Source organism: Mustela putorius, unplaced genomic scaffold, assembly GCF_011764305.1.
Source record: "Mustela putorius furo isolate JIRA1106 unplaced genomic scaffold, ASM1176430v1.1 tig00537335_pilon_pilon_pilon, whole genome shotgun sequence".
NCBI classification, from domain to species: Eukaryota; Metazoa; Chordata; class Mammalia; order Carnivora; family Mustelidae; genus Mustela; species Mustela putorius.
In genome coordinates, this window is record NW_025422457.1 from 6,282,574 (window position 1) to 6,306,894 (window position 24,321).

The 24,321-nt window shown below is 35.2% G+C and overlaps 2 protein-coding genes across 4 annotated transcripts in view; one reads left to right on the top strand and one right to left on the bottom strand.

Annotated features, from left to right (window-relative positions):
- Positions 1 to 17,655, bottom strand: part of TPR (translocated promoter region, nuclear basket protein) — a 65,837-nt gene extending 48,182 nt beyond the window's left edge. For both annotated transcript variants that reach the window (XM_004767970.3, XM_013064215.2), the window contains exons 1-17: positions 17,273 to 17,655; positions 15,545 to 15,649; positions 12,870 to 12,943; positions 11,191 to 11,287; positions 9,957 to 10,060; positions 9,432 to 9,596; positions 8,656 to 8,748; positions 8,172 to 8,252; positions 8,005 to 8,092; positions 7,079 to 7,219; positions 6,573 to 6,664; positions 6,112 to 6,309; positions 3,703 to 3,810; positions 2,490 to 2,716; positions 1,428 to 1,591; positions 650 to 783; positions 415 to 563 (exon numbers count right to left, since the gene is read on the bottom strand). In XM_004767970.3, the coding sequence (XP_004768027.2) occupies positions 415 to 563; positions 650 to 783; positions 1,428 to 1,591; positions 2,490 to 2,716; positions 3,703 to 3,810; positions 6,112 to 6,309; positions 6,573 to 6,664; positions 7,079 to 7,219; positions 8,005 to 8,092; positions 8,172 to 8,252; positions 8,656 to 8,748; positions 9,432 to 9,596; positions 9,957 to 10,060; positions 11,191 to 11,287; positions 12,870 to 12,943; positions 15,545 to 15,649; positions 17,273 to 17,423 (2,171 nt within the window). In that variant the 5' untranslated portion in view covers positions 17,424 to 17,655. The remainder of the gene's footprint in view (positions 1 to 414; positions 564 to 649; positions 784 to 1,427; positions 1,592 to 2,489; positions 2,717 to 3,702; positions 3,811 to 6,111; positions 6,310 to 6,572; positions 6,665 to 7,078; positions 7,220 to 8,004; positions 8,093 to 8,171; positions 8,253 to 8,655; positions 8,749 to 9,431; positions 9,597 to 9,956; positions 10,061 to 11,190; positions 11,288 to 12,869; positions 12,944 to 15,544; positions 15,650 to 17,272) is intronic.
- Positions 17,656 to 17,942: 287 nt separating this feature from the next.
- Positions 17,943 to 24,321, top strand: part of ODR4 (odr-4 GPCR localization factor homolog) — a 37,502-nt gene continuing 31,123 nt past the window's right edge. Inside the window, exons 1-3 of one of the 2 annotated variants that reach the window (XM_004767966.3) lie at positions 17,944 to 18,341; positions 20,782 to 20,902; positions 23,433 to 23,570. In XM_004767966.3, the coding sequence (XP_004768023.1) occupies positions 20,804 to 20,902; positions 23,433 to 23,570 (237 nt within the window). In that variant the 5' untranslated portion in view covers positions 17,944 to 18,341; positions 20,782 to 20,803. Of the gene's footprint in view, positions 18,342 to 20,781; positions 20,903 to 23,432; positions 23,571 to 24,321 lie in introns of both variants that reach the window. The other variant, XM_004767968.3, reaches the window with a different exon arrangement.

Consider the following 24,321-nt stretch of genomic DNA (forward strand, 5'->3'; position numbering starts at 1 on the left):
ATATTCCTTTATAAATGACCAAAAAAGTAAATTCTCCCCAAATTAACTATCTACTACTTCTCTTCTAGAGAAGACTGAATGAAATTTTTTCACATACCTCTCATTCTCTGATGTATTTAATAAATAATTAAGTCCTATAAAAACAGTACATCCTTCAATCTCAGAAAGGAAAACTAGCAACATTCCACACATCAACTTCAACTTTCTAAACAAATAACTATCTGGACTCCTTAGGAATGCCCAAGAGAATCATAAGCCAATATTAAAAAAATGAACCCCCACAGTTTCTCACCCTAGAGTATGGTCCACAAATAAGTAACACTCTTGCACATTAATCCTTTGATTCATTTGGATACTGAAGTTTGGATTATTTATTTATTTAGACTATTAGCTTTTGAACAACAGAAAATTTACCGTTTAGAAGCAAAGTCTAGTTGTGTAGAAATTTTGGTGTTTTGTGATCGCAAATCTGTAATTTGATCCTGAAGTTTTTCGAGCTGCTCATTTTGTATTTTTTCATTATCTGCCTTTTCTTTTTTGTAATTCTCAAAAATTTCCTGCAACTAAATATTGGATAAATTATTAAAGATGACAACCTGTGTTCTCAAAGAACCTAATCCAAGATAAAGTTATAATGATGTGGTCTCACCTGTTTAAGGGCAGCCTTGGCTTCTATGGCCTCTGCTGACTCAATGACAGATACTGAAGCAGGAGTGGAAGCAGTCTGGGATGTACTTGAACGTTTTGGAGTTGATGCAAGAGAAATATCATCTAAGCTTGAAGCTTCAGAAATGTAAACAGAATGATACAACATTTCTCATCACAAATATCACTACCAATATAAACAAGTTAGACTTATTTAAATGAAATGGTAAGATTGCAGAGATCATGAGAGAAGGCATCTACTAAATAACCTATTAAAATTATATTTGGTTTTTGGTTAGAGACAATATTCGCTGATGAAATGTTCAAACTTAACTAAAAGGGAGATGTAATGTAATGTACAGCATGGGAGTATCATCAGTGATAATGTGACAACTCTGTATGGTGACAGAGGATAACCAGACATTGTGGGAATCATTTCATGTTGTATGGAAATATCAAATCCCTATGAGGTACATCTGAAACTAACAGCATATTGTGTGTCAATTACACTTAAAAATACACAGAATCAGCAATTCATAGACACTAATATACACATTTTTCAACAATGGTCAGCATTTCTTCTTTTTTAGTCATTCCTAAAATAACTATACGTTTTAGAACTGGTGAGGTTATGATCAACCATATATGGTAGTTCAATTTGAAGTTACCATTCAGTAGAGTGGACAGTGCTTATGATGTTGCAAATCTATTCTATAATATACATTTAAAAAATATTTCCCAAAACTATTTAAAAATTTTTAAGATAATATATGAAAACCAACCTTGCAAAGGAATGGCAACTCCTGTTGTTTGTGACAACAAAATACGGTACATGTCACGCTGACGAACTATGGAATCAACAAGCTGCATTTGATGTTGTCGTGACTCACGGAGTTGTTCTAATTCAGTGAGGGCATTCTCAAGTTTTAGCTGCAGCTCAGCAATTCTGCAGAAAAAGAAGTCAGTGTATTTCCCATGACAGACTGAAAGGCAGTTGTAATTTCAAATTACCAACTGACTAATCAGCACTTTAGCATCTATCATATTAAGAGTAATATTTTTGCCTCTCTTATCCTTTCTTTCTTCTGTCAGTTATTTTAAGAACCACTTTTAAAATCTTCACCACACAGGACTCAGGTACTCCCCGAAGTCATCTGAAAAAACTACTTGCAAAAATCAAACCAATTCCACTCAGTCCAAACCCCAGTCTTCTTACATTTATAACCACTCTTTCTCTAGCACCATTTTTGGGAAAAAATTTGTTACTATGCTTGAATAATTCCTACATTCTCTTCTCCACGAAGTATTGACTTTGATTCTGGAAATGTTTCTCCACAGATTTAAGGGAATCTGTTCCCTTAAATCCAGGCAAGGTCCTCTACCTCTACACTCCTAATGATAGGCTTCTATCCATTATAGCACTAATCACACTGAACTATTATCTACTTATCTATTTTATTCTTTTTTTTTTTTTTTAAGATTTTATTTATTTATTTGACAGAGACACAGCCGAGAGAGGGAACACAAACAGCGGGAGTGGGAGAGGAAGAAGCAGGCTTCCCGCCTAGCAGGGAGCCCAGTGTGGGGCTCAATCCCAGGACCCTGGGATCATGATCTGGGCTGAAGGCAGATGCTTAACAACTGAGCCACCCAGGCATCCCTACCCATTTTATTCTTACTATCAATCTCATCCACAAATTGATATCCCAGAGAGTAAATTTTTTTTTTTTGTATCGTTGCTCAATTTTTTTTCCCCTCCTAAGTCACTATATTCTCAGTATACAGCACAATTAGGGACACAAAAGAAATATTGGCTAAAAAAATCAAGGTAGTCAATTGCTTACTTGCATGAAGTTGTTTCTTGTTCCTCTCTTTCTCTGGTTTCACCAAGTTCTCTAAGGGCCACTAAGAGACGTTGATTTTGCTGTTGAAGTTCTTCAATATTTCTATAAGATACTAGATGCTGTGATATTACTTCAGATGAACTACTTATATCAGCAGAGCTTACTTCCTCATCACGAATTACATGATTACCCCTTGCTTCTTCAAGTTCCATCAAAAGCACTCTAATCTAAAAACAAAGTTTTAATATGTTACCAAATAGTATTGACTTTGATTCTGGAAATGTTTCGAACAGAAATTTGCAAGTGAAAATATTACTCTATGCATAACATCAGTTAGTATTAAATGATTTTAAAAATATTAAGGTTGTTTCAGATATTGAAACCCAGAAAAATTTTAGTGGAAAAAATTATTTTTCATTTCTATTGAAGTGTATAAAAAAGGCTAGTACTTTTCAAAAAACTACCAATTCATGATTCTACAAGTATGGCTCCATTTTTGTAAAACAATGACCAAATAAAACACCAAGAAATATATAACTATGTGTGCATATGCTTGCACTTGCATGCTTATATATGTAGCATACGGTGGGGCAGAAGGCAGCATGAAAAAGATTTAATTCAACTCATATGAAATTTTTATGTATGTGTTATATATGTATAAATCCACCTACCAGAACAAGGATAAAATATACGAACAAAATAGTTCTATATTTTCTGACTTGTTGAGTTGAGGGAAAAAAAAGTGGCAGAGTAATCTATAGGTATGGTTTTATTTCAGTAAAAACAAAGGATGCTTACATATGTTCATGAATGCACCGTGTGTGTGTGTGTGTGTGTATATATATATATATGAACAAAGACATGAGAGAATATATATCAGTCTGTTAACACTGGTTATATTCTGGGATTTGGGCAGGGGACAGAAGACTTTTATTTATCCTTGAATTATTTCATTTATTACAACCAGTAGTTACAATTTGAAAATTTATCAAATACTTAAAAAAAAAAAAGAGAAAACAAAAAAATGAGAAAAAATGAGAAAAAAAAATGAGAAAACAAAAGCAATGACTAGGTTACAGTGCTGCTATAGTCATAGTCCTAAGTGATGAGAATTTCATATGCAGTAGTTCTACCTTAGATACCTGCAAATAGATTTAAACATTATTGGGCAGTCTGTTTAGGAAAAAAATAGGAAAAGAAACAAAATTCTAACCTGTTGTGAAAGATCTTTTATTTGTATTTCCATCCTTTGATTGTCTCTTTCAAGCACAGATGAATGTTTGTTAGCTTTATCAGTGTCCTCCTGCAACCGCTGAATCTCCTTTAAAATGTAAATTAAAGTGAAAATTCTGCATACCCTTCTAAAATCTATACAAATGAAGCAGTTATATGAATAAAAATATACAGTACTCAAATATTATATTCAACTGATAAACTAAAACGTTCTATTTATGATACAGTAGTTATTAAGGAGTAAATCCCCACAAATATGAACGCATATTTCTTAGTATCTCAAGTACTGCTCATCATTGTTTTTCACTATATACAAATAATGGAGGATCTGCCACTTGCCTCCAGATTAACTGTAAATTACAATTTTACAGCCACACCAAATAAACAGTTTACGTAAAATGATATCACAGAAATACTTTCAAAAGCTGCGTTACTGAGATGAAAATCAAGGACTATATTACAATGCCAATCATTACTACACTACTTACACAGAAATAAACATCAAAGTAAACAATGTTCGGTAAGGTGTGTAAGACTTGATTTTATAAAAAAGGAAACAGGAATTTATTCTAAAACAGCAGTAGACAATGTTACAAGACTGTTAAAAAGATACATTATATGCAAACCTCTGTTAGTAAGTTCTGCATCCCAGTATCACTAAGGATTTAAGGGCACAGTTTAAAGGAAACTGATAAAAAACAAAATATGTTTGAAATCTTGTGTTTTATCTCAAACTCATACAAATTTTGCTTCTTAACAAGCCGTTTTTACATTATAATGTCTTAAATACTATCCAAGTGAAAGATGGCTCATATTTATGCTGGTGTTTCAAGTATCACTTGAAAGTACACTGCCCTAAAGGTATTCGTACGCCAATTTCAGTAGAAACAAGTATGTGACAAAATGAAGGAGGCATATATTTGTGAGAGATGGCAGTGTTCAAAATGGGATTAACTAAGATGCTAAGGAAGAAATAACTTGGTTATAAAACTCTGAACATCAAAGAATCTAGACTGGAGGACACATGATGTACGTTACAAACAAGATTCTGCTATAAAGAAGATACAGAAATTATCTAAATTCTTTGCTAGTTTGGACAAAAGTATGTAGGGGATTTTTATTATTATTCCCATACATTAGTGAAAAAGGAACAAATAGGTTTTTTCCATAATGAGCACCTACTATCATTTGAGCCTGAAAGTCCTTGTACTTAACTGTTTGCTTTAGACAATAAGCTCTAGGAAAAAACTCTCAACATTGAGAAACTTGAGATCTAATTATACCCAAGGGACCTCTTCTCAAACCACAGGGTTGGGGGGTGAGGGGAGATATTAAAACCAATAGTCTGCCAAGGCAAGCCGTTACGTGTTATATGACTCAGGAGAAAAAGACCATTAGATATAATATACCCAGATTTAAACTGACATCTGAATTGTGATAGCAACCAGAACAAAATTTTAAGTTTCAATTAAGGATACAACTTATTTATACTATTTTTTCCCAGGGGGGAAAAATTAATCAGTTTAGAACAGCAGATACAAAAGGTTACTGAATTTTCTCAATAAAACTTGTTCAATAAATCTTGAGTTCTTCACAGAAAATAAGTATTAAGTTGTACCCTAAAAGCAAAATTATGTCGATACAGTCTTTTTAATTATTATCTAGTAAAAAGGAATCTTAAGAGGTAAGATATTTATGAATATCCTTGGTACTTTAAATTTGCAAAGGAAGAGTAAAAAAAAATGTACACAAAAGTTTGCCAAACTGTGAAATGTTACAAAAGAGGAATTCTTCCCTATGGTCAAACAATGTTACCATTGATAGATTATCAGAACTGTCCGACAAAGAATGACTATGACAAATTTACAAGAGTTCTATTACAAAGAGAGTTGTTATTTTAATTTGAAGAATAGTCCAAGGAGATTTGGCTCTTCAACATCCACTACAAAAAATATCTCTAATGTCTTAAAAAATTGAAAAGGCTCCCATAGTTTTAGCTGAATAACACTTCATGATTACAGGTGTTTAATAATGTAGAATTACCCTATCACTGAAAAGCATAATTAGCCTTTTCTGACTCAAATACTTTATTTTTTTAAGACACAGAGAGAGGGGGAAAAAGAGGGAGAGGAAGTGCAGGTAAGAGGAAGGAGGCGGGGAGAGAAAGAGAGAGAATCTTAAGCAGGCTCCACACTAGCTGGGACCTGATGCAGGGCTTGATCTCACAACTCTGGGATCATGACCTGAGACAAAATTTGAGTTTGGACACTTAACCAACTGAGCCACCTAGTATTTCCCATTAAATAGCTTAATTCTAAGGAAAAATTACCTCTTAAATAATTTCTCATATATATTTTTCCCACAGTTCAAATTTAAGAATGGAACCAACCTTCATAGCTTGTTCAAGCTTAACAGATAAACTTGCCACAGCTTTCTGTGCACGTTCATACTCCTCACGTTGGCGTTTCAAAATTGGTGCTTTGGCTTCAACTTCCTTCACTATTTCATCAAGATACTTATTAATTCTTTTGTTCTCTAGTTTCTCCAAAAGCAACTGATCCTGAGTCTCCACATAAGCATTATATAGCTGAAAGGAGAAAAAGGGGCTGTTTCACATCTAAGCATAGCAACAGAAGCATATCATCAATCTAGCTTCATAATAAACATACAATAGAACTTAAGTAAAATGGAAATGTTTCCTATCTGTGGCAAGAATCAGGAACAAGAAAGCTTTTCTTAGAATGATCCATTAAGCATTAGATGATTTTAAGAATAATTTTTCTGAGCATTAAAAGTTCAGCAAACTTCCTTTTGCTGAAGGAAAATAATAAGATTTAATACCATTCTTACCTCAGTTAATTTCATGCCTGGTTTCACTATTTTAGCTACAGCTGCCGCAGTAGGAGACATGGCTGCAAGCTCTTCTTCAGACAGTATGGCTCCTGTGCCAACACAGAGAAATCTAGTATATTTCTGTGGTATTTCACATTAAAGCCAATATTTTTCCCAAGACAAGTAAACAGGATACCTACTAAGCATTACATATGAATTCCTACGCAGATTTTAAAATAGGACTTCAAATTTCATGTAACATAATCTGATTCTAAAAATCATGCAGTAAGAATAGTTAAAAATATTCTGGAAATTGACACACAATTATGTGTGATCAAATGGTACTTATATTTGACAATATAGTAGAGATATGAATAGGTATTAATTTTAATACCAAAAAAACTGGATGGAGTTTCCTATATCACATTAAGATAGATAAATACTATTAGTGGAAATGAATGAGAACTATGTAGGAAGTAGTAGTATTTCATTCAAGTCATTATTAAGCATCTATTAATCCATACCTTTACGTTTTGTGGCAGAAAGCAGGTCATTTGCATTATCTAATTCCTTCTCCAATTTCCCTATTTTGTCAAGCATTTCTTTTTCCATTTGATCTTTAGATTCCTCCACTTCTAAAAGATGATCCTGTATTGCTTTATTGGCTAAAAACATTTTTAAAGACAGAATATCCAAACATAAAATTAAAATCTTGGCATTTATAAGATGTAACAGCATGGTCATTACTCTTCCCTTCAGCAGACTTTAAATTCTAGACAGGCTATGGTTGCCAGTTATCCTCCAAAAGCTCTTGCTTTACTTGTAATTCTTGAAATGTCCTGGCCGGCTGACTCTATTTCTCTTTTTTGATGTCTCTTATACATGGGGAAAAAAAGGGAACTCAAAGTAAAAAAGTGGCTCCAAGTATCTCTTTGGTTTTATTCCAATCTTTAGTCTAGAATACAAAAAATCACTAGAAAAGATCACATCAACAACTTGTATTACCCCAGCAACAAAACAAAACAAAACCCTCAAGAAACCCAAAACCAAATACATTTAAAAAGAACACATGAAAATCAAAGACTTTAAAGTACAGTTTTTAACCTTAAAAAAGTGAGGCTTATTTATGGATTAAGAGCATATTCAAACTATAAACCCATATGTACTTATCAATGTTTCATAAATGGAATTAAAGTTTCCTTTTAGAAACCAGATCATATATAAGATTTTAAGACAAAAACAACTTAGAAAAACAGTAACTACCTGTATTTTCAAATATCCTACCTGTTGGAAATAAAATACAAAGTTTCTTATTCCAAGATTCTTTCTTCTCTACCAAATTTTGTCTCTAATAAGATTAATCTAACTTCTAACAATCTACACAGAAGTAAAAAAAAAAAACCTTTTATCTAAAAACAAAATAATCCTCTCATAATTAAAAATATCTTACCTTCTCCAGCTTCTTTCAAAAGTTTGTGTAGTTCATCTACCGCTCGGGTCAGTTCATTGCTCTTTGCCTCTGAGTCATCAGCAGCACTCTAAAATTTAATCTTAAAAAGTTACTGGACATCCAAAAATGCAATATTAGGACACTAAAATGTGTGGTTGGGCATTTACCTTGTATAGATTAGAGAGCTTTATGTGAGCATTTAGTTCATTGTGGAATTTCTCTTCCATACTGGCCTGCTGTTCCTTGGCCTACGAAAAAGACCCAATTATAGCAGACTCATCTGAACTGAATTTAGAATGCTTATCAAAATTTAAGATAAAAAATCCAATTTTTAAAGAGAAAAAATTAACATCAGCTTTGAGGATAAAAATGACTTAATGATAAAATATTACTGATATTTTTATCTTAAAGTGTAATACTTCAATGATATTAAAGTTAACCATACTTATTTTCAGACAGTACTTTGGATATAGCATGTGCTTGCCATTCCTGAATCTAGATATTTCAGCTTAGCTATAGCATATGAAAGTGTCCTGGCCATCTTATAGGTGCCAGAAAACAGTTCAAAACATGAAATCATTCAAAAAATTACAGCCTCATAAGTGCTTTAACATTTTTATAAAAGAGAAATTTTAAAGTGGTCATCTGCACCTCTTTCAGTTTGGTTAAGAGCTCTTCTACATGTTTTTGAAGATTCTCATTTGATGTTTTCAAGCCATTCATCTGTTCTTCCATTCTAGAAACCTAGAAATGGAAGAGTTGGGTAGAGAGAGAATGTTATATTAACTAAAATCAGATATAAAGTTTAGCTGCCAAGTGAAAGCAAAATAATGCCCTACACACAAATATGGGCTTCAGATAAAACATGTATATTTAAGAAAATGAAAAATAATGGCTTATGGAACAGCACATTTGGATTTAGCTAACAAAATTTACCACCACTTCTAAATGTATCTCAATGATACATCAAAAGACCGCAGATAGTATCAAAATTCATCAAAGAATATCTTAAAGTATTTATTTAAATGCAACTGGTTCATTTCCTAGGCCAAATGTTTATGAATTATGTCTTCCAAGTTTCTAATATAATACATTTACTTCGGTACACCATGGAGTACTTTTTTTTTTTTTTAAAAGATTTTTATTTACTTATTTGAGAGAGAGAGCATGCGTGCGACAGAGAGCGAGTGAGCATGAGCTGGGGAGGGGCAGAGGGAGACAAAGAGGGACAAGCAGACTCCCCTCTAAGCAGTGCAGAGCCTGTCTTGAGGTTGGAACACCAGGACCCCAAGACCATGACCTGAGCTGAACTAAGACGCTTAACTGACTAAGCCACTAGGCACCCCTCACCATGGAATACATCTGTAATAAACTGGTACACAAATTTAAGTTTTAACCAAAATGAAAATGCAATTTTACTAACTTACCTCCTCTTTTTTGTTTTCAAGATTACATTTAAGCTCTAATATCTCATTTCCTTTTTCTCTGCCAAGAGCCAGAAGTTCATCAGTTTTAGTTTTTAACTCTGTATTCAGCCATGTATTCTGATTATGTAACAACTCCTTTTCTTGCTCCAAGCGTTTTTCTCGATACTAAAGATAACCAACATTTACAGTTAAAGACAATATACAGCTAGTTAAAAGATTTTGCCAGTAGCTAATGAACACAAGCAGAATCTTAACAGAAATAAATATTTGCATGCATTCTTAACAGAAAATGGATGGTCAGATAAGAATTATAAGGAACTCAAATATCATGTAAACAAATAGTTCAATTAATACTGTCTTAACTCTTTCCCTGTCATTAAACAAAAACAAAAACACAGCTTTTAATCACTTTACAGATCACTTGCTTATACTTAAAATTTAATTTAAGTGCATTTTAAGCAAAAATTTACTTTAGGTGAGTTTTAAGCAAAAATTGTATTTTGTGCATTTGGAATTGTTACTTGCTTTAACAGAAACATCAGAAGCTTGAAGTTCATCCAGTTTCAACTGCAGATCACCCTTTGTGGTATAGCTTTCCTTAAGTTTTTCATTTAGACGCTTAAAATCCTCTAGAAAAGTCAGAAAAGAATTTGAAAATAATGACTAATGCTCAGAGGAACCAAACATCGAAGATGCATCTCTACAAATACAAGCATTTAATACAAGGTAAGCAGTTCTCCTTAATTTGCTTTTGTCATACTTAGTTACAAATTTAATTTTAGCAAATGATAAGCCAAATATGTGCACCGAACCCAACATCTAAATTATACTGGTTATTTTATTTTTAAGTGCAGTATCTTAAGCTGAACATACAAATTAACATTAATTTTCCTGATATATACCTATAGATATATTAAAATTTCATAAATAGCCATTGTTAAGTTAAAAAGCAGTAATATATATAAACATCTACTCAAAACAGCCAGAATATTACATGCTTAATTTTTACTATATTCCTACACTGAAGTTTTTTTTTTAAAAAAAAATTCTTTTAATTTTATCTAACCACTAACTGATCAACATCACCAATGAATATTCTGAAGTAACTTAACTGAGGTTGGAAAAGTGTAGTTACCTAATTGAATATTACTATATAACAACATAAATAGCTGAAAATTCTATTAATAAAAATATTCAAAAATTTTATAAAAGGAACCAAAGGGAACTTGATTCCATTACACTAATAGTCAAGTTAACCTTAATATATCAACTACATCATAGACTATATACTTTGTATCTATCCTACTTTTATGTATTAGTTAGCTTATATTCCTGCCTAACTCCAGTCCATATTTTTAAATACAAGTATTCCTTTCAGGTTCTTATACATATTGAATGTTTATGGACAAGTTATACCAAAAAGTGTGTCTGTGTTAGCCTCCAAAACTGAACACTTAAACTGCTTCCAATTTGATATTATAAATAACATTGTAGCAAGTATCTTAACATGTAAATCTTGGTCCAAATTACAACTTCTTAGGTATTTTTCATTTGTGTATATTCGTCTAGACACTTCTTTAAAACCTTGATAATGATATAAAGATAAATGAGTTTGAGACACAGTTGGATATTACATTGAACTATATTCTGCGCTATGACAAACAAATATCAGCAACAGAAATGGACTGGGGATTAATTCCTAGCACTACTAGAAGAGAGAGGAGAGAGTGGAGTTAGAGGCTAAATTACTTTTTCATACCTGTTAAATATTCAAGTTCTTGAGATAGTCTCTCATTGGTTCTAACTAAGTCTCTTTTCTCAGCTTCTAATTCTTCTTTTGTCCTTGTAAACTGGCTCTATTATATAAAGGAGAATATGTTTAAATTAAAAAACTGTGTTCCAGCACAGAAATGTCACTTTATTTAACATTAGCTGTAGTTTAAGAATGGTTAGTTTTCTTTCTCTTATAACTTAATACATCAAGAAATTTAAAAATTACCTGTAATCTCAACATTATTTATATTTTACATTTTTAAAAATTATTTTTCATAAGCTTATGGAAAAATTTCACATTACTATTTGTCACTTGGAAGTGTTCTCATTACTTAAACATGCCTTTGTAGAAAAGACATTAAATTTAATTTTTTGCTGCCATAAAATGCAATTTTAATGGATAGCACTGTATTTACAGGCTGAATCAAATTATTTTTCAAGAAAGAGACTGAGAAATGGAATTATTTAATTCCATTTAAGTTATTTAATATATTTTATATAAAATATATAATTATATTATTATTTAATATATTTTCTCAAACTGCTTTGCAGCAAGACAATGGCAATCAATATGCTTTGATTCATAAGTGCCAATCTCAAGCCACTCATGCCAGAACTGAAGATCATTCTTAAAAAAGGACAAGAAAGACATCAACGTTAACATGGGGAGATGAAAAATAATTACCTTATTGTTTTATCTGCTTTTTCTGATCACAACTGAAGCAGAGCAACATTTCATATTGCCACTGAACATTTGTGCAGCTTCCTTTTTTTTTTTAATTCCTTTGCCCATTTCCCCTTGAATGATTTCTCTTAAGACTATGAAAGCAGCCATATAGTAAGGATCCATATAGTCATATTTTAATTGAAAAAAATACTTTCAGTGGTTTACTTGTGTTTTAGTTTTTTTATGCAGAGAATTTTAAATTTCTATTGGATTAAGTTTACTACTTTCCCCTTATAAGTATGTTTTATACATCAAGTACCTTTAATCTCAAATCAAATACAAGTTTTTGTTTTTGTTTTTCCAAACACAAATTTCTAAAAAGCAATGGCAAGAGTCTGAAGTTCTATTTAGAGAATCACTGGTAGGATCACTTCATTAAACCAATGGGTAAACAATCCTTGTGATCACATCCAGTATGTTACCACTACTCTGAGGAAATGATTTCCAATATGGATTTATCCATATTCCCAAATGAATCACAATAACTGAAATAATGCCTGAGCAACATTAAGTATTAAATACAACATAAGTATTAAATTAAATAAACAACATTATTAAATTAAATATCTAAAAGAAAGGAACGGTAACAGGTAGGTAAGTGGGTGAGTGGAGGACAAATAAATCTATGAATATCTCTCCTACTTACAGTTCTGTGGCACTTCACTTACAATGTGAATTTTTTAAAAAATCACCACCTTAATAGCTATAGTGTTTAAACAATTTTTTTTTATAGTAAGTACCAACATATTCTGATGAGTAAAAGAAATACCTAATCAATAAACATATAAAGGTCCAATTAAGGAATTTATATATATGCATTTCGGGTAGTAGTTTCTCCTAATAGAACATGTTTCACCATCCCATTAAGTAACACAAAACAGAATACTTCCTCAAGTATCATGTTTATAGTTAGCTTTATTCATAGAAATAACTTTTACCTGAATGGCAATATTGCGATCCTGAGCAACTTCGAGTTCTTTATTTTTCTCAGTTAGTGCCTTCAGTTGATTGTCTGGATAAAAGGAATTTTATGAGTATATACACAGAAACTTACAAACTACAATGACAGTTTTCATCCAACTGCCACCCATATACATGTTTTAAAATGAAGAAACTGAGTCACAGAAAGGCTGAGTTATAGAATACAGTATCACAGTATTTCAAATTCATGACTATGCCAAATTTAATCCTAAACCAAAATTTGTATATTTTTCAAAAAGATTTTATTTATTTGAGAGAGAGAGAGCACATGTGCAGAAGCAGTGGGAGCAGCAGAAGGGGAGGGAGAAGCAGGCTCCCTGATGAGCAGGGAGGTTAATGCAGGGCTCAATTCAGGACCCTGGGATCATGGCCTGACCTGAAGGCAGACACTAACCAACTGAGCCACCCAGGTGCCTCTCTTATTTATTTATTTTTAGCATCATGTCCAGTGTGGACCCCAACACAGGGATCAAACTCAAGACCCTGAGATCTAGACCTGAGCTGAAACCAACAGTCAGATGCCCAACCGACTGAGCCACCCAGGTGCCCCAAGACCAGATTTTTAAAAAAGCTATTCCTGTGTCCAAAATCATATTTGTGATGATTCAAACCAACATTTAAAGGAAAAAACATATACAATTAGCACTTCAATAATTTTTCAATGATTCCTCTAAGTCAATCATAACAATGAATAATATTTGCAAATCAGAAGAGTAAAGACAAAACCAAGATCAACAGACTAAATTTGAACTATATAAAATGTATACAAAGTAAATAACAACAACGGATCATTGTGATTCAGCTTGTTTATCGCTCTAAAAAGAGCCTTCAACGTGGAGGAAAAAAAATTATGCTTGAAACTGAACTACCGGGACGCCTGGGTGGCTCAGTTGGTTAAGCAGCTGCCTTCGGCTCAGGTCATGATCCCAGCGTCCTGGGATCGAGTCCCACATCAGGCTCCTTGCTCCGCAGGGAGCCTGCTTCTCCCTCTAACTTTGCCTTCCACTCTGTCTGCCTGTGCTCACTCTCGCTCGCTCTCTCTCTGATAAATAAATAAAATCTTTAAAAAAAAAAAAAAAAAAAAAAACTGAACTACCTCCCCTTGACAGTTTCTTTTCTAAATGCATGCAGATAACTAGGAAAAATAGACTTTCTGAAACACACCTATGTTATGTTCTGGCAATTTAATAAGTAAATACGTTATTACTATTTCCAATCTTTAGTTCTATTTAAATAACTGGATTATAGGGGAAAACCCTGCTAAATTAGTCTGAATTTTCTATTCTGCATTAATATTATATACTGTTTTCCAAACTTATAGATCTGGGATGATAAACTGAAAAAACATGAACATAACTGTATACCCTAGAAAGTCATACTTTAGATATGTGTCTAGGTTTATCCTTATCTTCTCCTCCTCTTCCTTCTTCTCCTTATCCATCTTCTCCTCCTCCTCCCTCTTCCATACTGCATAAAAGAAGCTTTAATCATGGTAATTTTTCTGAAATTCTTTAGCACCTCAGCTCTACAGACCTAATTATGCCAAGGCAGAACTATATACAGATAATGAACCAGATCTAGCTACTTGATAAATTACTTGTGCCCTCATTACCTATGTATATATATCATTATACATATATTTTAAAAATTAAGCATTTCAAAATTAGCTGGAAAAAAATTATGACCTAAATAGTTGATGGGCACAGACCTGGTTAAGAAAAAAGGCTGAAATATTAATCATTCTTTTATTAGTTTCCTGTGTTCCCGATCAAATTAAAAATCCAGCTATATCTAATAACAAATATTATGCCCCCACTCCATAAAGATCTTTTCTGACATTTGCTTTCTCCCATCATAAGCAAAGCAATAATACACATCATTTTCCTGAGAAATGCCAGGACCTTTAAATGAGATCTTGTGTATCTTCTAGAACTTAATGATATAAGAAACTTATTAAAAAGGAAATTACACAGGGCACCTGAGCAGAACAGGCTGTTAAGCATGTGACTCTTGTTTTCAGCTCAGGTCATGATCTCAGGGGGGTGATACTGAGCCTCATGTTTGCTAACAGTTCTCTCCCCTGCCCCTTGTACTTTCTCTAAAAATAAATAAATCTTAAGGAAAAAAAAAAAAGGAAATTACTCATCTTTCCCAAGAAACAGGTTTTAAAGAGGAAATACCCTGGAATTCATAAATACTTATTTCTAACATAATAATGAAATTAATAGGCTTTAATCTTCAACAAATTAAAAATAATTCTCTCCTTAATTACATTTTCAGTTGCATAATGCATTATAACTTTTAAAAATGCTTTCAAACAACTCTCATTTTATCTGTACAGTTATGTAAGCAGATGGACAGGTGGTTCTAGTCATTTTGTATGTCATGATTTACATATGACAAGAGCTTTTATAGCAGTCAAAATTAGAACCGAGGTCTCCTGACCATAAATTAAACCATATGTTCTTCATAAAGTTTTTACCATCAAGTGAAAACTCCAAATACCACTATAAATGAAAACAACAACAATCAGTATTTTCATAAATAGTAAATCAATGTTTCCGAAGCATAGAAAAAAGTACCTAAAGAGCTCCATACTACAAAAATAAAATAAGGATGTAAAAATACTTACTGAGCTTCTCTAGGTCAAGCCTCAAGCTTTGACACTCTCGGGTTTCATTCACAAGTCTCTCCTGACTGTGGGACAGCCTCTTCTCTATCTCAAAGTACTGTTGTTCTTCAGAAGCAGAGAAAAAAATAAAATCAAACACACATGTACACACAGTCAATATGCTACTTATTTTTTAACGATGTTGATTTTAGTATTAAGACACAGTATTTGAATTGCACTCCAAATAAGAGGATCTGAGTAAAGATAAATAAGAGCACAGAACTTCAACATTTCCAGCTGACTTGCATGAACATAACAAAAGAAAATAAGACCTACAAGGGGTTTTCCAACTTCTACGTCTGTTCCACAAGACTGAAATTCTTCAAAGTAGGCAATATGTCTTAGTAATTATCTCTGTATTTTCCCCAAATATCAGTAGACATTTTATCATAAAGCACACACACATACAAAAAAGAAACAAACAAACAAAACCCCAAAAAACCTTATTAAATGGAGGAAAAAAAAGGATTAAACACTGCTTTGTTTTAAAAGGCTCTGTTGAGGGTGGTTGGGTTATGGACACTGGGGAAGGCATGTGCTATGGTGGGTGCTGTGAAGTGTGTAAACCTGGCGATTCACAGGCCTGTGCCCCTGGGGCTAATAATACATTATATGTTCCTAAAAAATTAAAAATTAAAAAAAAAAAACTGGGGGGGAAAAAAAAGGTTCTGTTGAAAGACTCAAATATCCAAAAACATAAAATAATTAACCTTATGTAAAAAATGAGTTAACTTTACAGGGGAAGGACTGAGTGTGTCCTGTTCAGCACAGTATCAAGCACAAAGACGACAATCAATATTTATGTATAAGTTAATGAACAGACGCGTTGTATCATCAGTGTTGGGATTCAGAGAATTACTTTTTGACACCAATTCCGCTTGATAATTACATTTTTGAAGTGATAATTTATTCAGAATTTTCAATCAGTTTAGCAAAAACAGCAACATACCCCCCCACACCCCCAGGTGAACCAGGACAAATAACAGTTTGTATTTCACTAACGGCAGTTCGTATGATTTTAATCTTTCTTACCGGATATTCAAGTTACTATTGTCGGTAACTTTCTTATTTGAGGGTCTACTGTAAGTACCTATCAACGGGTCTTTAAAGCCCAACTTTTAGAGAAAAATCCGATGGATCAAACTCATTTACGTTCGCTGTGTTTCCAATGCTGTCTTAGGCACCTACTCTTTTATCCGACCATCTAGTTCGTCACCTCAACAGCGCGCAGGACTGAAAAACAGAACTAAGTGCGCGAAGCAGTCCATTAGACAAACACCTCTGAAGGCAGGTGTGCAGAAAAGCGAGCGGAAATTACCCGCAAGGCAACATAAAGATAGGGTACTCCAGGTAGTAGAGACAGGCGCCGCACCCTCTCGCTAGCCCGGAGTAAACCCACCCAGATCTTCACAATTTCTACGTGCCGAACCCTAAGGGTCCCTCAGTAAGACCACAGTAATTACGAAGAAAACGGAACGAAGTGTAAATTCCGTTTAAAACAAACAAAAAGGCGCCTTCTTCTCAAACTGTGAGAGGAGGTAAAAGAAGGCCTCGGGGCGATCTAAGGCGCCGGGGAAGTGATGCCACCGGAGAAGTCGTAGGCAGAGAGCCAGCTCGCAAGGGGAGAAGACCAGCCACAGCTAAGGAGTCGGGCCCAGCATCAAGAGCGGGAAGACTGTCGCCACTTACCACTCTCCACCTTAAATTTCTCATGCCGCCCCTTCAGGCCATCGATCTCGGATTGCTGGTCCGCGAGGAACTTCTCCAGTTTGTTCTGGACGGACTTAGGCAGCTTGTTCAGCTCTGTGCGCTCCAGGACTTGCTGCAACACAGCCGCCATGTCGATCGGGCCGGAGGCCGCGGGGCCAGCCGCCTGCGCAGCAGAAACCGACAAGAAAGGCGAAGACCAAGAGGACCCAGAAGCCTGGGCGGCCGCCTCGGCCACCTCGCTCCGTGGCTCGCGTGCGCCTGCCCGCCGGAGGCTCCCGCGGCGCGACCCTGGGAAATCGAGTCCAGCCTTAGCGCCGGCACCAAACGCGCCCGCGCCCGAAATGCGCGCGCACCCGCCGGAAGCGGGGCACCCTGGGAAACCGAGTTCAGCCGCGGCCTCTGACCCAGTCTGATTTCCGGTTCCCCAGTCCACCCGCCTCAAGCCGCGCGGGCCTGCGGGAAACGTAGTGTTTTTCTCAACCCCTTCCGTGAGCCTGATTGCGCACCGCCCATTCAGCTCCCTTTTTTTCTCCCCGCCCCCCACGGTCTCCTCCCCCGGCAGCATGACCACTATCCGCGAGGTGGCGCCACAGAGTACTCGTCAACTCACGTCCCTCCCGGAAAAGCAAGGCGGCCTTACCGTCAAAGCTCCGGGATGCCATGGGTCGTCCTCTTTGACGGCTTCTAGACACTGAACCACTAGAGGGCATCGGTCCGGGAGGGACTGGACGGCAGTCGCCGGGCTACCGCCACGCTCTCAATGGCGCCCGGAAGGGGGCGGGGTGGCGACCGCAGTTGCTTTGGCTGAGGTACTGCGGTGAAGGAAGGGGGGCTGCGTGCGTCATCAGACGGCGCCACCCGACTCCAGAGACCCTGGGTTTCAAGTGGGAAGTGAGGTGTGGGAAGTTTGTCGCTTTCTGATGAATTCATTGGCCGTGGAATTTGGACCCGAGGGGAATCTGGCTTGTACTTGCCCCTTAAGTCCCCTTCTGAGAAGGACTGACAGTTTGACAGATTTGTCTGTCACACGGGCACATTCTGAGCGCAGGTGAGTCAGCCTTCGGGTGTAAGAAGTGTCTGTGAGGGTTGAGTGTGTGCGCTCGGGCTCAGGAGGAAGAAAAGGAACCGTGTGTAGGAAACATAGGGGCAGAGCCTCGGGTACCACATTCAAGCCCAGTTATGACAGAACTTACTTTAAGACGGCGGACTTAGATGCCTTTGGTATGCGAACCAACAGGAATTGACGGATCCTGGTTAATTTTTCAGGGGGAGGATTTAAAGTAATGCAGGAGGGCTTTGTAGCCTTTGTTTTTATGTTTTAAGGTAATACTGTAGAAAGGGCTACCATATGCTTCTATTTTCAAGATGGAATAACCGTTATAACAAAAGTTTTAAAACACATTCTTAAAAACCGCTTATCACCTTGCCTCCGTCATGGAACTGCTTGTGTCCAGATCGGGAATCTGTGACTTCTATGCTGAATCTGTAGATTATGTCATGTTTAATTACTCTTCCGAAAGAATTCTTAACTTCTTCAGTGAAAATAAAGCAATTCCCAATTCATTCCCCCTCCCCCCACTCAGTTCCCACAGTAGCAGCCCTTTTGTGATTATTATTAAGGACAAGTTGATTCCCCCCCCCCCCAAATATTTTATATACGCACTTTAATTAAGGTTGCTGGTATGCGTAGTACTGCATTATGCCCTTGGCTCACGATTAGTGATCTGCTATTTGGAAAATGCAGATGTCCTCTACTGGGAATCAACAGTCCTAAACCTGGATAGATTTTCAGACTTGCCTGATTCAAAATCTTTATTTTGTAGACTAGAAAACCAGAGGAAAAAGAGATTGAATTGTCTCAAGTCGCAATGCTTGGACAACTTGCACACCTTATGCTGTCACACAATGCTTTAGGATAAATTGAACTGTTTTAGGCAAGATCTGTGTTTTTAGTAGTGTCCTTTGTAAAGTATCGTTGGCTATATTTTAAAGTTTTGAAGAAGCATTAAAGTAGTATGATTACTGGGTGACGCCTTGGAAAAATAAGATTGGGAAGTTACATATAACTTAGGAGTCACTGTCACTGCTTTTTCTCTCAAAAATTATTAAGGCAGAAGGAAAAGGAGTGGAATAGCGTGACGGAGAAGAGGGAAGTTTAATATGTTAAGGCACTATTAAAAGTGGAAAACTTTTAAATTTATAGCAGCATTAATGATTTAGATAGGCAGTTGTAGACTTAGTCTAAAAATAACCCTTGTGCAAACCAAATTTACTTGCAGTTGTTGGAAAAGAGCTGGGAAGAAATTGAATGCACTTTGAGACAAAACTGAACATGCTCTTTGAAAAAACAACATCCAGTAGGCAATTTCAGACTGGAACCAGTTCTCTGGGCTTTACTTTTAGAATAATGCAAAATCATTGTGATTGGAGGTTTACTTAACTGGTGGCGGATACACCATCCTACCTCATCTGCAATTGCCTTGACTTTGTTGTACTAAATAAGACTGAAACTTTTTGCACAATTGAAATGACTATTTTTTCTATTCAAAATGCTGCAACTGCTGTTTACAAACTGGAGAGAGAGAACAAGCATAGGAGTGCAGAACAGGACCACCCTTTGTAAAGGTTTAACTGAGAGACTGGGTATGATTCCTCAGCATGAACATAGCATTTAAAGGCATGGATTCTAGGGTGAGACTGCCTGAGTTTATAAATCCCACCTGAGTTTAAGTCCCACCTTTGCCATTTACCAGCTTTGTTGCTTAGCAAGTTACATTGCTTTTCTTCCTTTTGGTTTTTCATCTATAAAACAGGATTTATAATAATAGTACCTACCTCCTGGAGTTTTTGTGAACATTACAGACGTTACCATATATAAAGTACTTAGAAAAAACTCTGTAAATGTTCATTATTATTGCACTGCTGCTTATCGAATTCCATAATTCTAATTATGCTGTGAGTTACTCAAGGCCATAGGTCAAGTATTATTCATCTTTGTGCCATTCCACTTGCCACAATTTCTAGCACACAGTAATTCTTCATAGTATGCTTATTGAGTCTCAATGAATTTGGTCTCTCCCTGCTAAGAGCAGTTCAGAAATTGTCTTCTTTCCTGTTTTAGAAAAGATTACAATAAGGCTCAGGAATAGACTATCAAAAATGATACAACTAAGGAGTAGTAAATAAATTAGGTGTGTTGACTAGTAGGTTAGCATTCTCTCCCTTTATCTTAGATAATGGAAGTGAGTTTTATCTTTTATGGCAACTCTAGTTGATCGGTAGTCATTCCAGGCAGCACTGTGTCGAGAATTCTGAAGCTACATTTGAACTTTGCAGGAAAGAATACCCTACCTAACAAGCAATCTCTGCAAGGCATGGGATAGTAATCAGGATGGTACTACTTCTGTTGCTATATAACCCCCATGACAAAAACATTGCAAATTATATTTTTACCTAAAAATGGCATGTATCTTTTTCTTGTAATTTAGGAGATTGAATTAGTTCCCCATAATGGGAAGAACCTACATTGTAGAAGAGACTGTTGGCCAGTATCTTTCAAACATAAATCTTCAAGGAAAGGCTTTTGTCTCAGGTCTTTTAATTGGACAGGTATGTATCTTTTAGTGCATTTATTGATAAAAATGTGCTATTTAACCATAAGCTCAAGGTTAGGGAATGGAGGAATGGAATGTAGAAGAACTTAAAATGGTCTTTGAGGAAAAATGTGGAGAAGCAGGACAAACCAAGCCCAGGTTTGCTTAAGTCAGAACACATTTCCTTTTGACAATGTAAACATAACTTATAATGTAGAAACTCCAAAATTAGAATTTCACTGGTCAAATTATGCATATTTTATTGTCTTTCCAAGGGTTTTGTACTTTCTTCTAATCTTTATTGATTCCTGGTTGTCTAATTTTTTCAAAAGTAGTTTTTGACAACTTTATTCCCATTGTTTTATCTCATTCTTGTGGCAATTAGTGGTCATGTCTTTTGTTACATGCTATGGTAATCACTGATCTTACTGAATTTTTTTTTAATGTTGATTCAGTGGAGAGAGGACAAGGGAATAGAAATTTGCAAATAAAACAAATGTGATTTCCTTTTTGGAATTAATCCTTAAAAATCAATACAAAATGGAACAGAGATTTGGGCAGTTACTTTAACAAGCATAAGCACCTGCTGATTTATTATAATTGAAGACAAATGTAATCAGCAGGGAGGATAGGTTAGCAGTAGAAAGCCATAAAAAAAGGAGAGTCATGGACAAACGGGCTATGCCACCCAAACACTATTTAGGGAAGAGTACACTGTGACCCAAGGATTTGATTTTGATACCTAGTAGCAAAAATAGTTCTATTGTGACAATTTTCTTTCTGGATATTTATCATAATGCCTTACAACCTTCAAATTGTGTAATTAGCTTCTCTTGTTCCGATTCTACCCAGATTTTGAAGCTACTTCTCCTATAATTTGAAGCCACATGTTATCTGCTTATAAAGAATGTACTATCAAGAAGAGTCATGTGTATACCCTTCATGGTATTCTTGTTTTCAGCATCATTCTGAATGAGCTTAGTTAATGTCATTCTAGCCCTGAGAGACCAGGTCATTCTCAGGGTTTTCACAAATGTGATTTCTTAACTTGTAAGACTAACTGTATACCCTGTCCTGTTCACCCAGGTAACACTACACTATGAGACCTCTCCTTAGACAGCCAAACTACCCCTCTTGGTAATAATCTGAACTACTTTTTTTTAAAAAGATTTAATTTATTTATTAGAGAGAGAGACAGAGCATAAGCAGGGGGAGGGGCAGAGGGAAAGGGAGAAGCAGACACCCCACTGAGGAAGTAGCCCAACACTGGCCTTGATCCCAGGATCCCTGAGATCATAACCTGAGCCAAAGGCAGCCGCCCAACTGACTGAGCCATGTAGGCTCCCTGAAGTACTTTTTTATTGAGGTTACTTGCATCCAATATGGGGTTCTTTTTGTTAGCAACTTTTTTTATTTAAGGTATTATATTTACCTTTATTTGAAAAAGTTTAAGGGAATAAGAGTCTCAGAGAAAGGCATCTTCAGTAAAGATAAAAGATCAGAGAGAAATACCCTCTTCCAAACTTGTCTTACTTACATAGGCTGTTTCTGGAAATTGGCAAAACTACCATCTTATAAACAAGTCTCCCACAATTTACGGTTTTCCTTCCATGATTTCCTTATTCTGCCTTTTCATCCCTTCCAGTACGTTTCTTCTTCTTTATTCCAGGGTTCATCACTTTTTTCTTCTTTTCCTCAAGCTTGCCTGTTTCCTACTCTCTGGGTCTTTTTCTTTTTCTTTTTAAAGTCATGCTTGCTTAACCAGCACCTGCCTTTTCTTGTGTGCATTTGAATGTAACTTTCTGGAAATAACTTTTGTAGAAATAATTTCTCTTCCTTTATTTTCTATTCCAGGGTGACACTCACAGTGGCAATTTCAGGTCATGTATGAGAATGACCCCACAATAACTGGTTTTATCTGTCTTATTTTTACTTTTTCTTTACAGCAAACTCTCACTGTAGTGAGACTGAATTTATCTTCAGATATTCCACCTTTGGTTACCATTTAAGTGCTATTAAAACTGAGGAACATTAATCTGATATCACTTCAATTATATATCCCCCATCCCCATTGCTTTTCTGTGGACACACATATACAAGTTCCCTACTACCATTGTTTCAATGGAAGTAAGAAACACAAGGTCTATTGTTGCTTTATTTTACTGAGGTTTTATATGTGCTGAACGATTCAATCGGTTCAGATTATCTAGAAAATAAATATAACTAAAAAAAATTGATCAAAAATTGATCAAAAAATTGATCAAATATATTTTAGTTACAGTACAGTACATTGACTTACCAGTAAGCAATTTATAAGGACCATTATATGATTCATATTGAAGATACCCAAACAAATATGGAGGTGATATTAAGTATATAAATAAATGATGTGTGAGGAAAACGATTTGGTTTCCTTATAGATTCCATTATAATAAAAGTATTAATAATATAAGCTGCTATGAATATTACTGTTTTTGCATGTCACAAGAACTTTATATTCTTCAATGAGATGTCACTCTAATAAGCTTTTCTAATTTGTTTTTAAGTGTTCTTCACAAAAGGATTATATCATTCTTGCCACTAGAACGCCACCCAAAGAGGAACAAAATGAGAACCTCAAACATCAACAAAAAGCTAAGTTGGATAACTTGGATGAAGAATGGGCCACAGAACATGCCAACCAGGTTACCATATTTGTCTTTTCATATAGTTAAGTTGTGCTTATTGACCAACAGAACAAAAGCACTTCATCCTCAGGTTACTAGATTAGGACCTCAGAATACTCATTTTAAATTTTCAAAACTTATGTAGTATATCAGTGATAGAAGAATTTTTCTGTTCTGTTCTGTTTTGTCCATGATTATATTTTTCATTTGCTGATTACTTGTGTCTAATTTTAAAAAGCATTTTTTTACTTGAGGTTAAATAACCCACTCAAGATTACATAATAAGTGATGGAACTGGGATTTGAACCCAGGCAGTCTGATTTGAAAGCCTTTGATTTTATATGCTATGCTTTTCGATTGTTAACCTTTATGCTTTTTAATGTTTAAAAACCTTTATGTTTTTTAATTTCTTTTTGTTATTGGTCCTTTAGCTTATTTCCAAGTGTTCTTTAAAATAATACTTGTTATTGATGATTAAGTTGCTGGTCAGGTTGTTTCAAATACTTAATATAGGTACTGAGAGAATAAAATGATGGTTTGGTTAGGTTCTTTTTAATGTCCTTAGAATGTATGTTGTAACCAAAATGAAAGACATTACCACAAGAGAAATGGGGAAAAAGTAGGAAAGTGCTATAAGAATATAGGATGCTGAATAATGAAATACCTGCCAATGGCTGGAATCAAAAGGCTTCACAGAAGTTTCTGAACATGTAAGGTGAATAGGACTGTCAATAGAAATCAGAGAACACATTGAACACACAAAGGACAG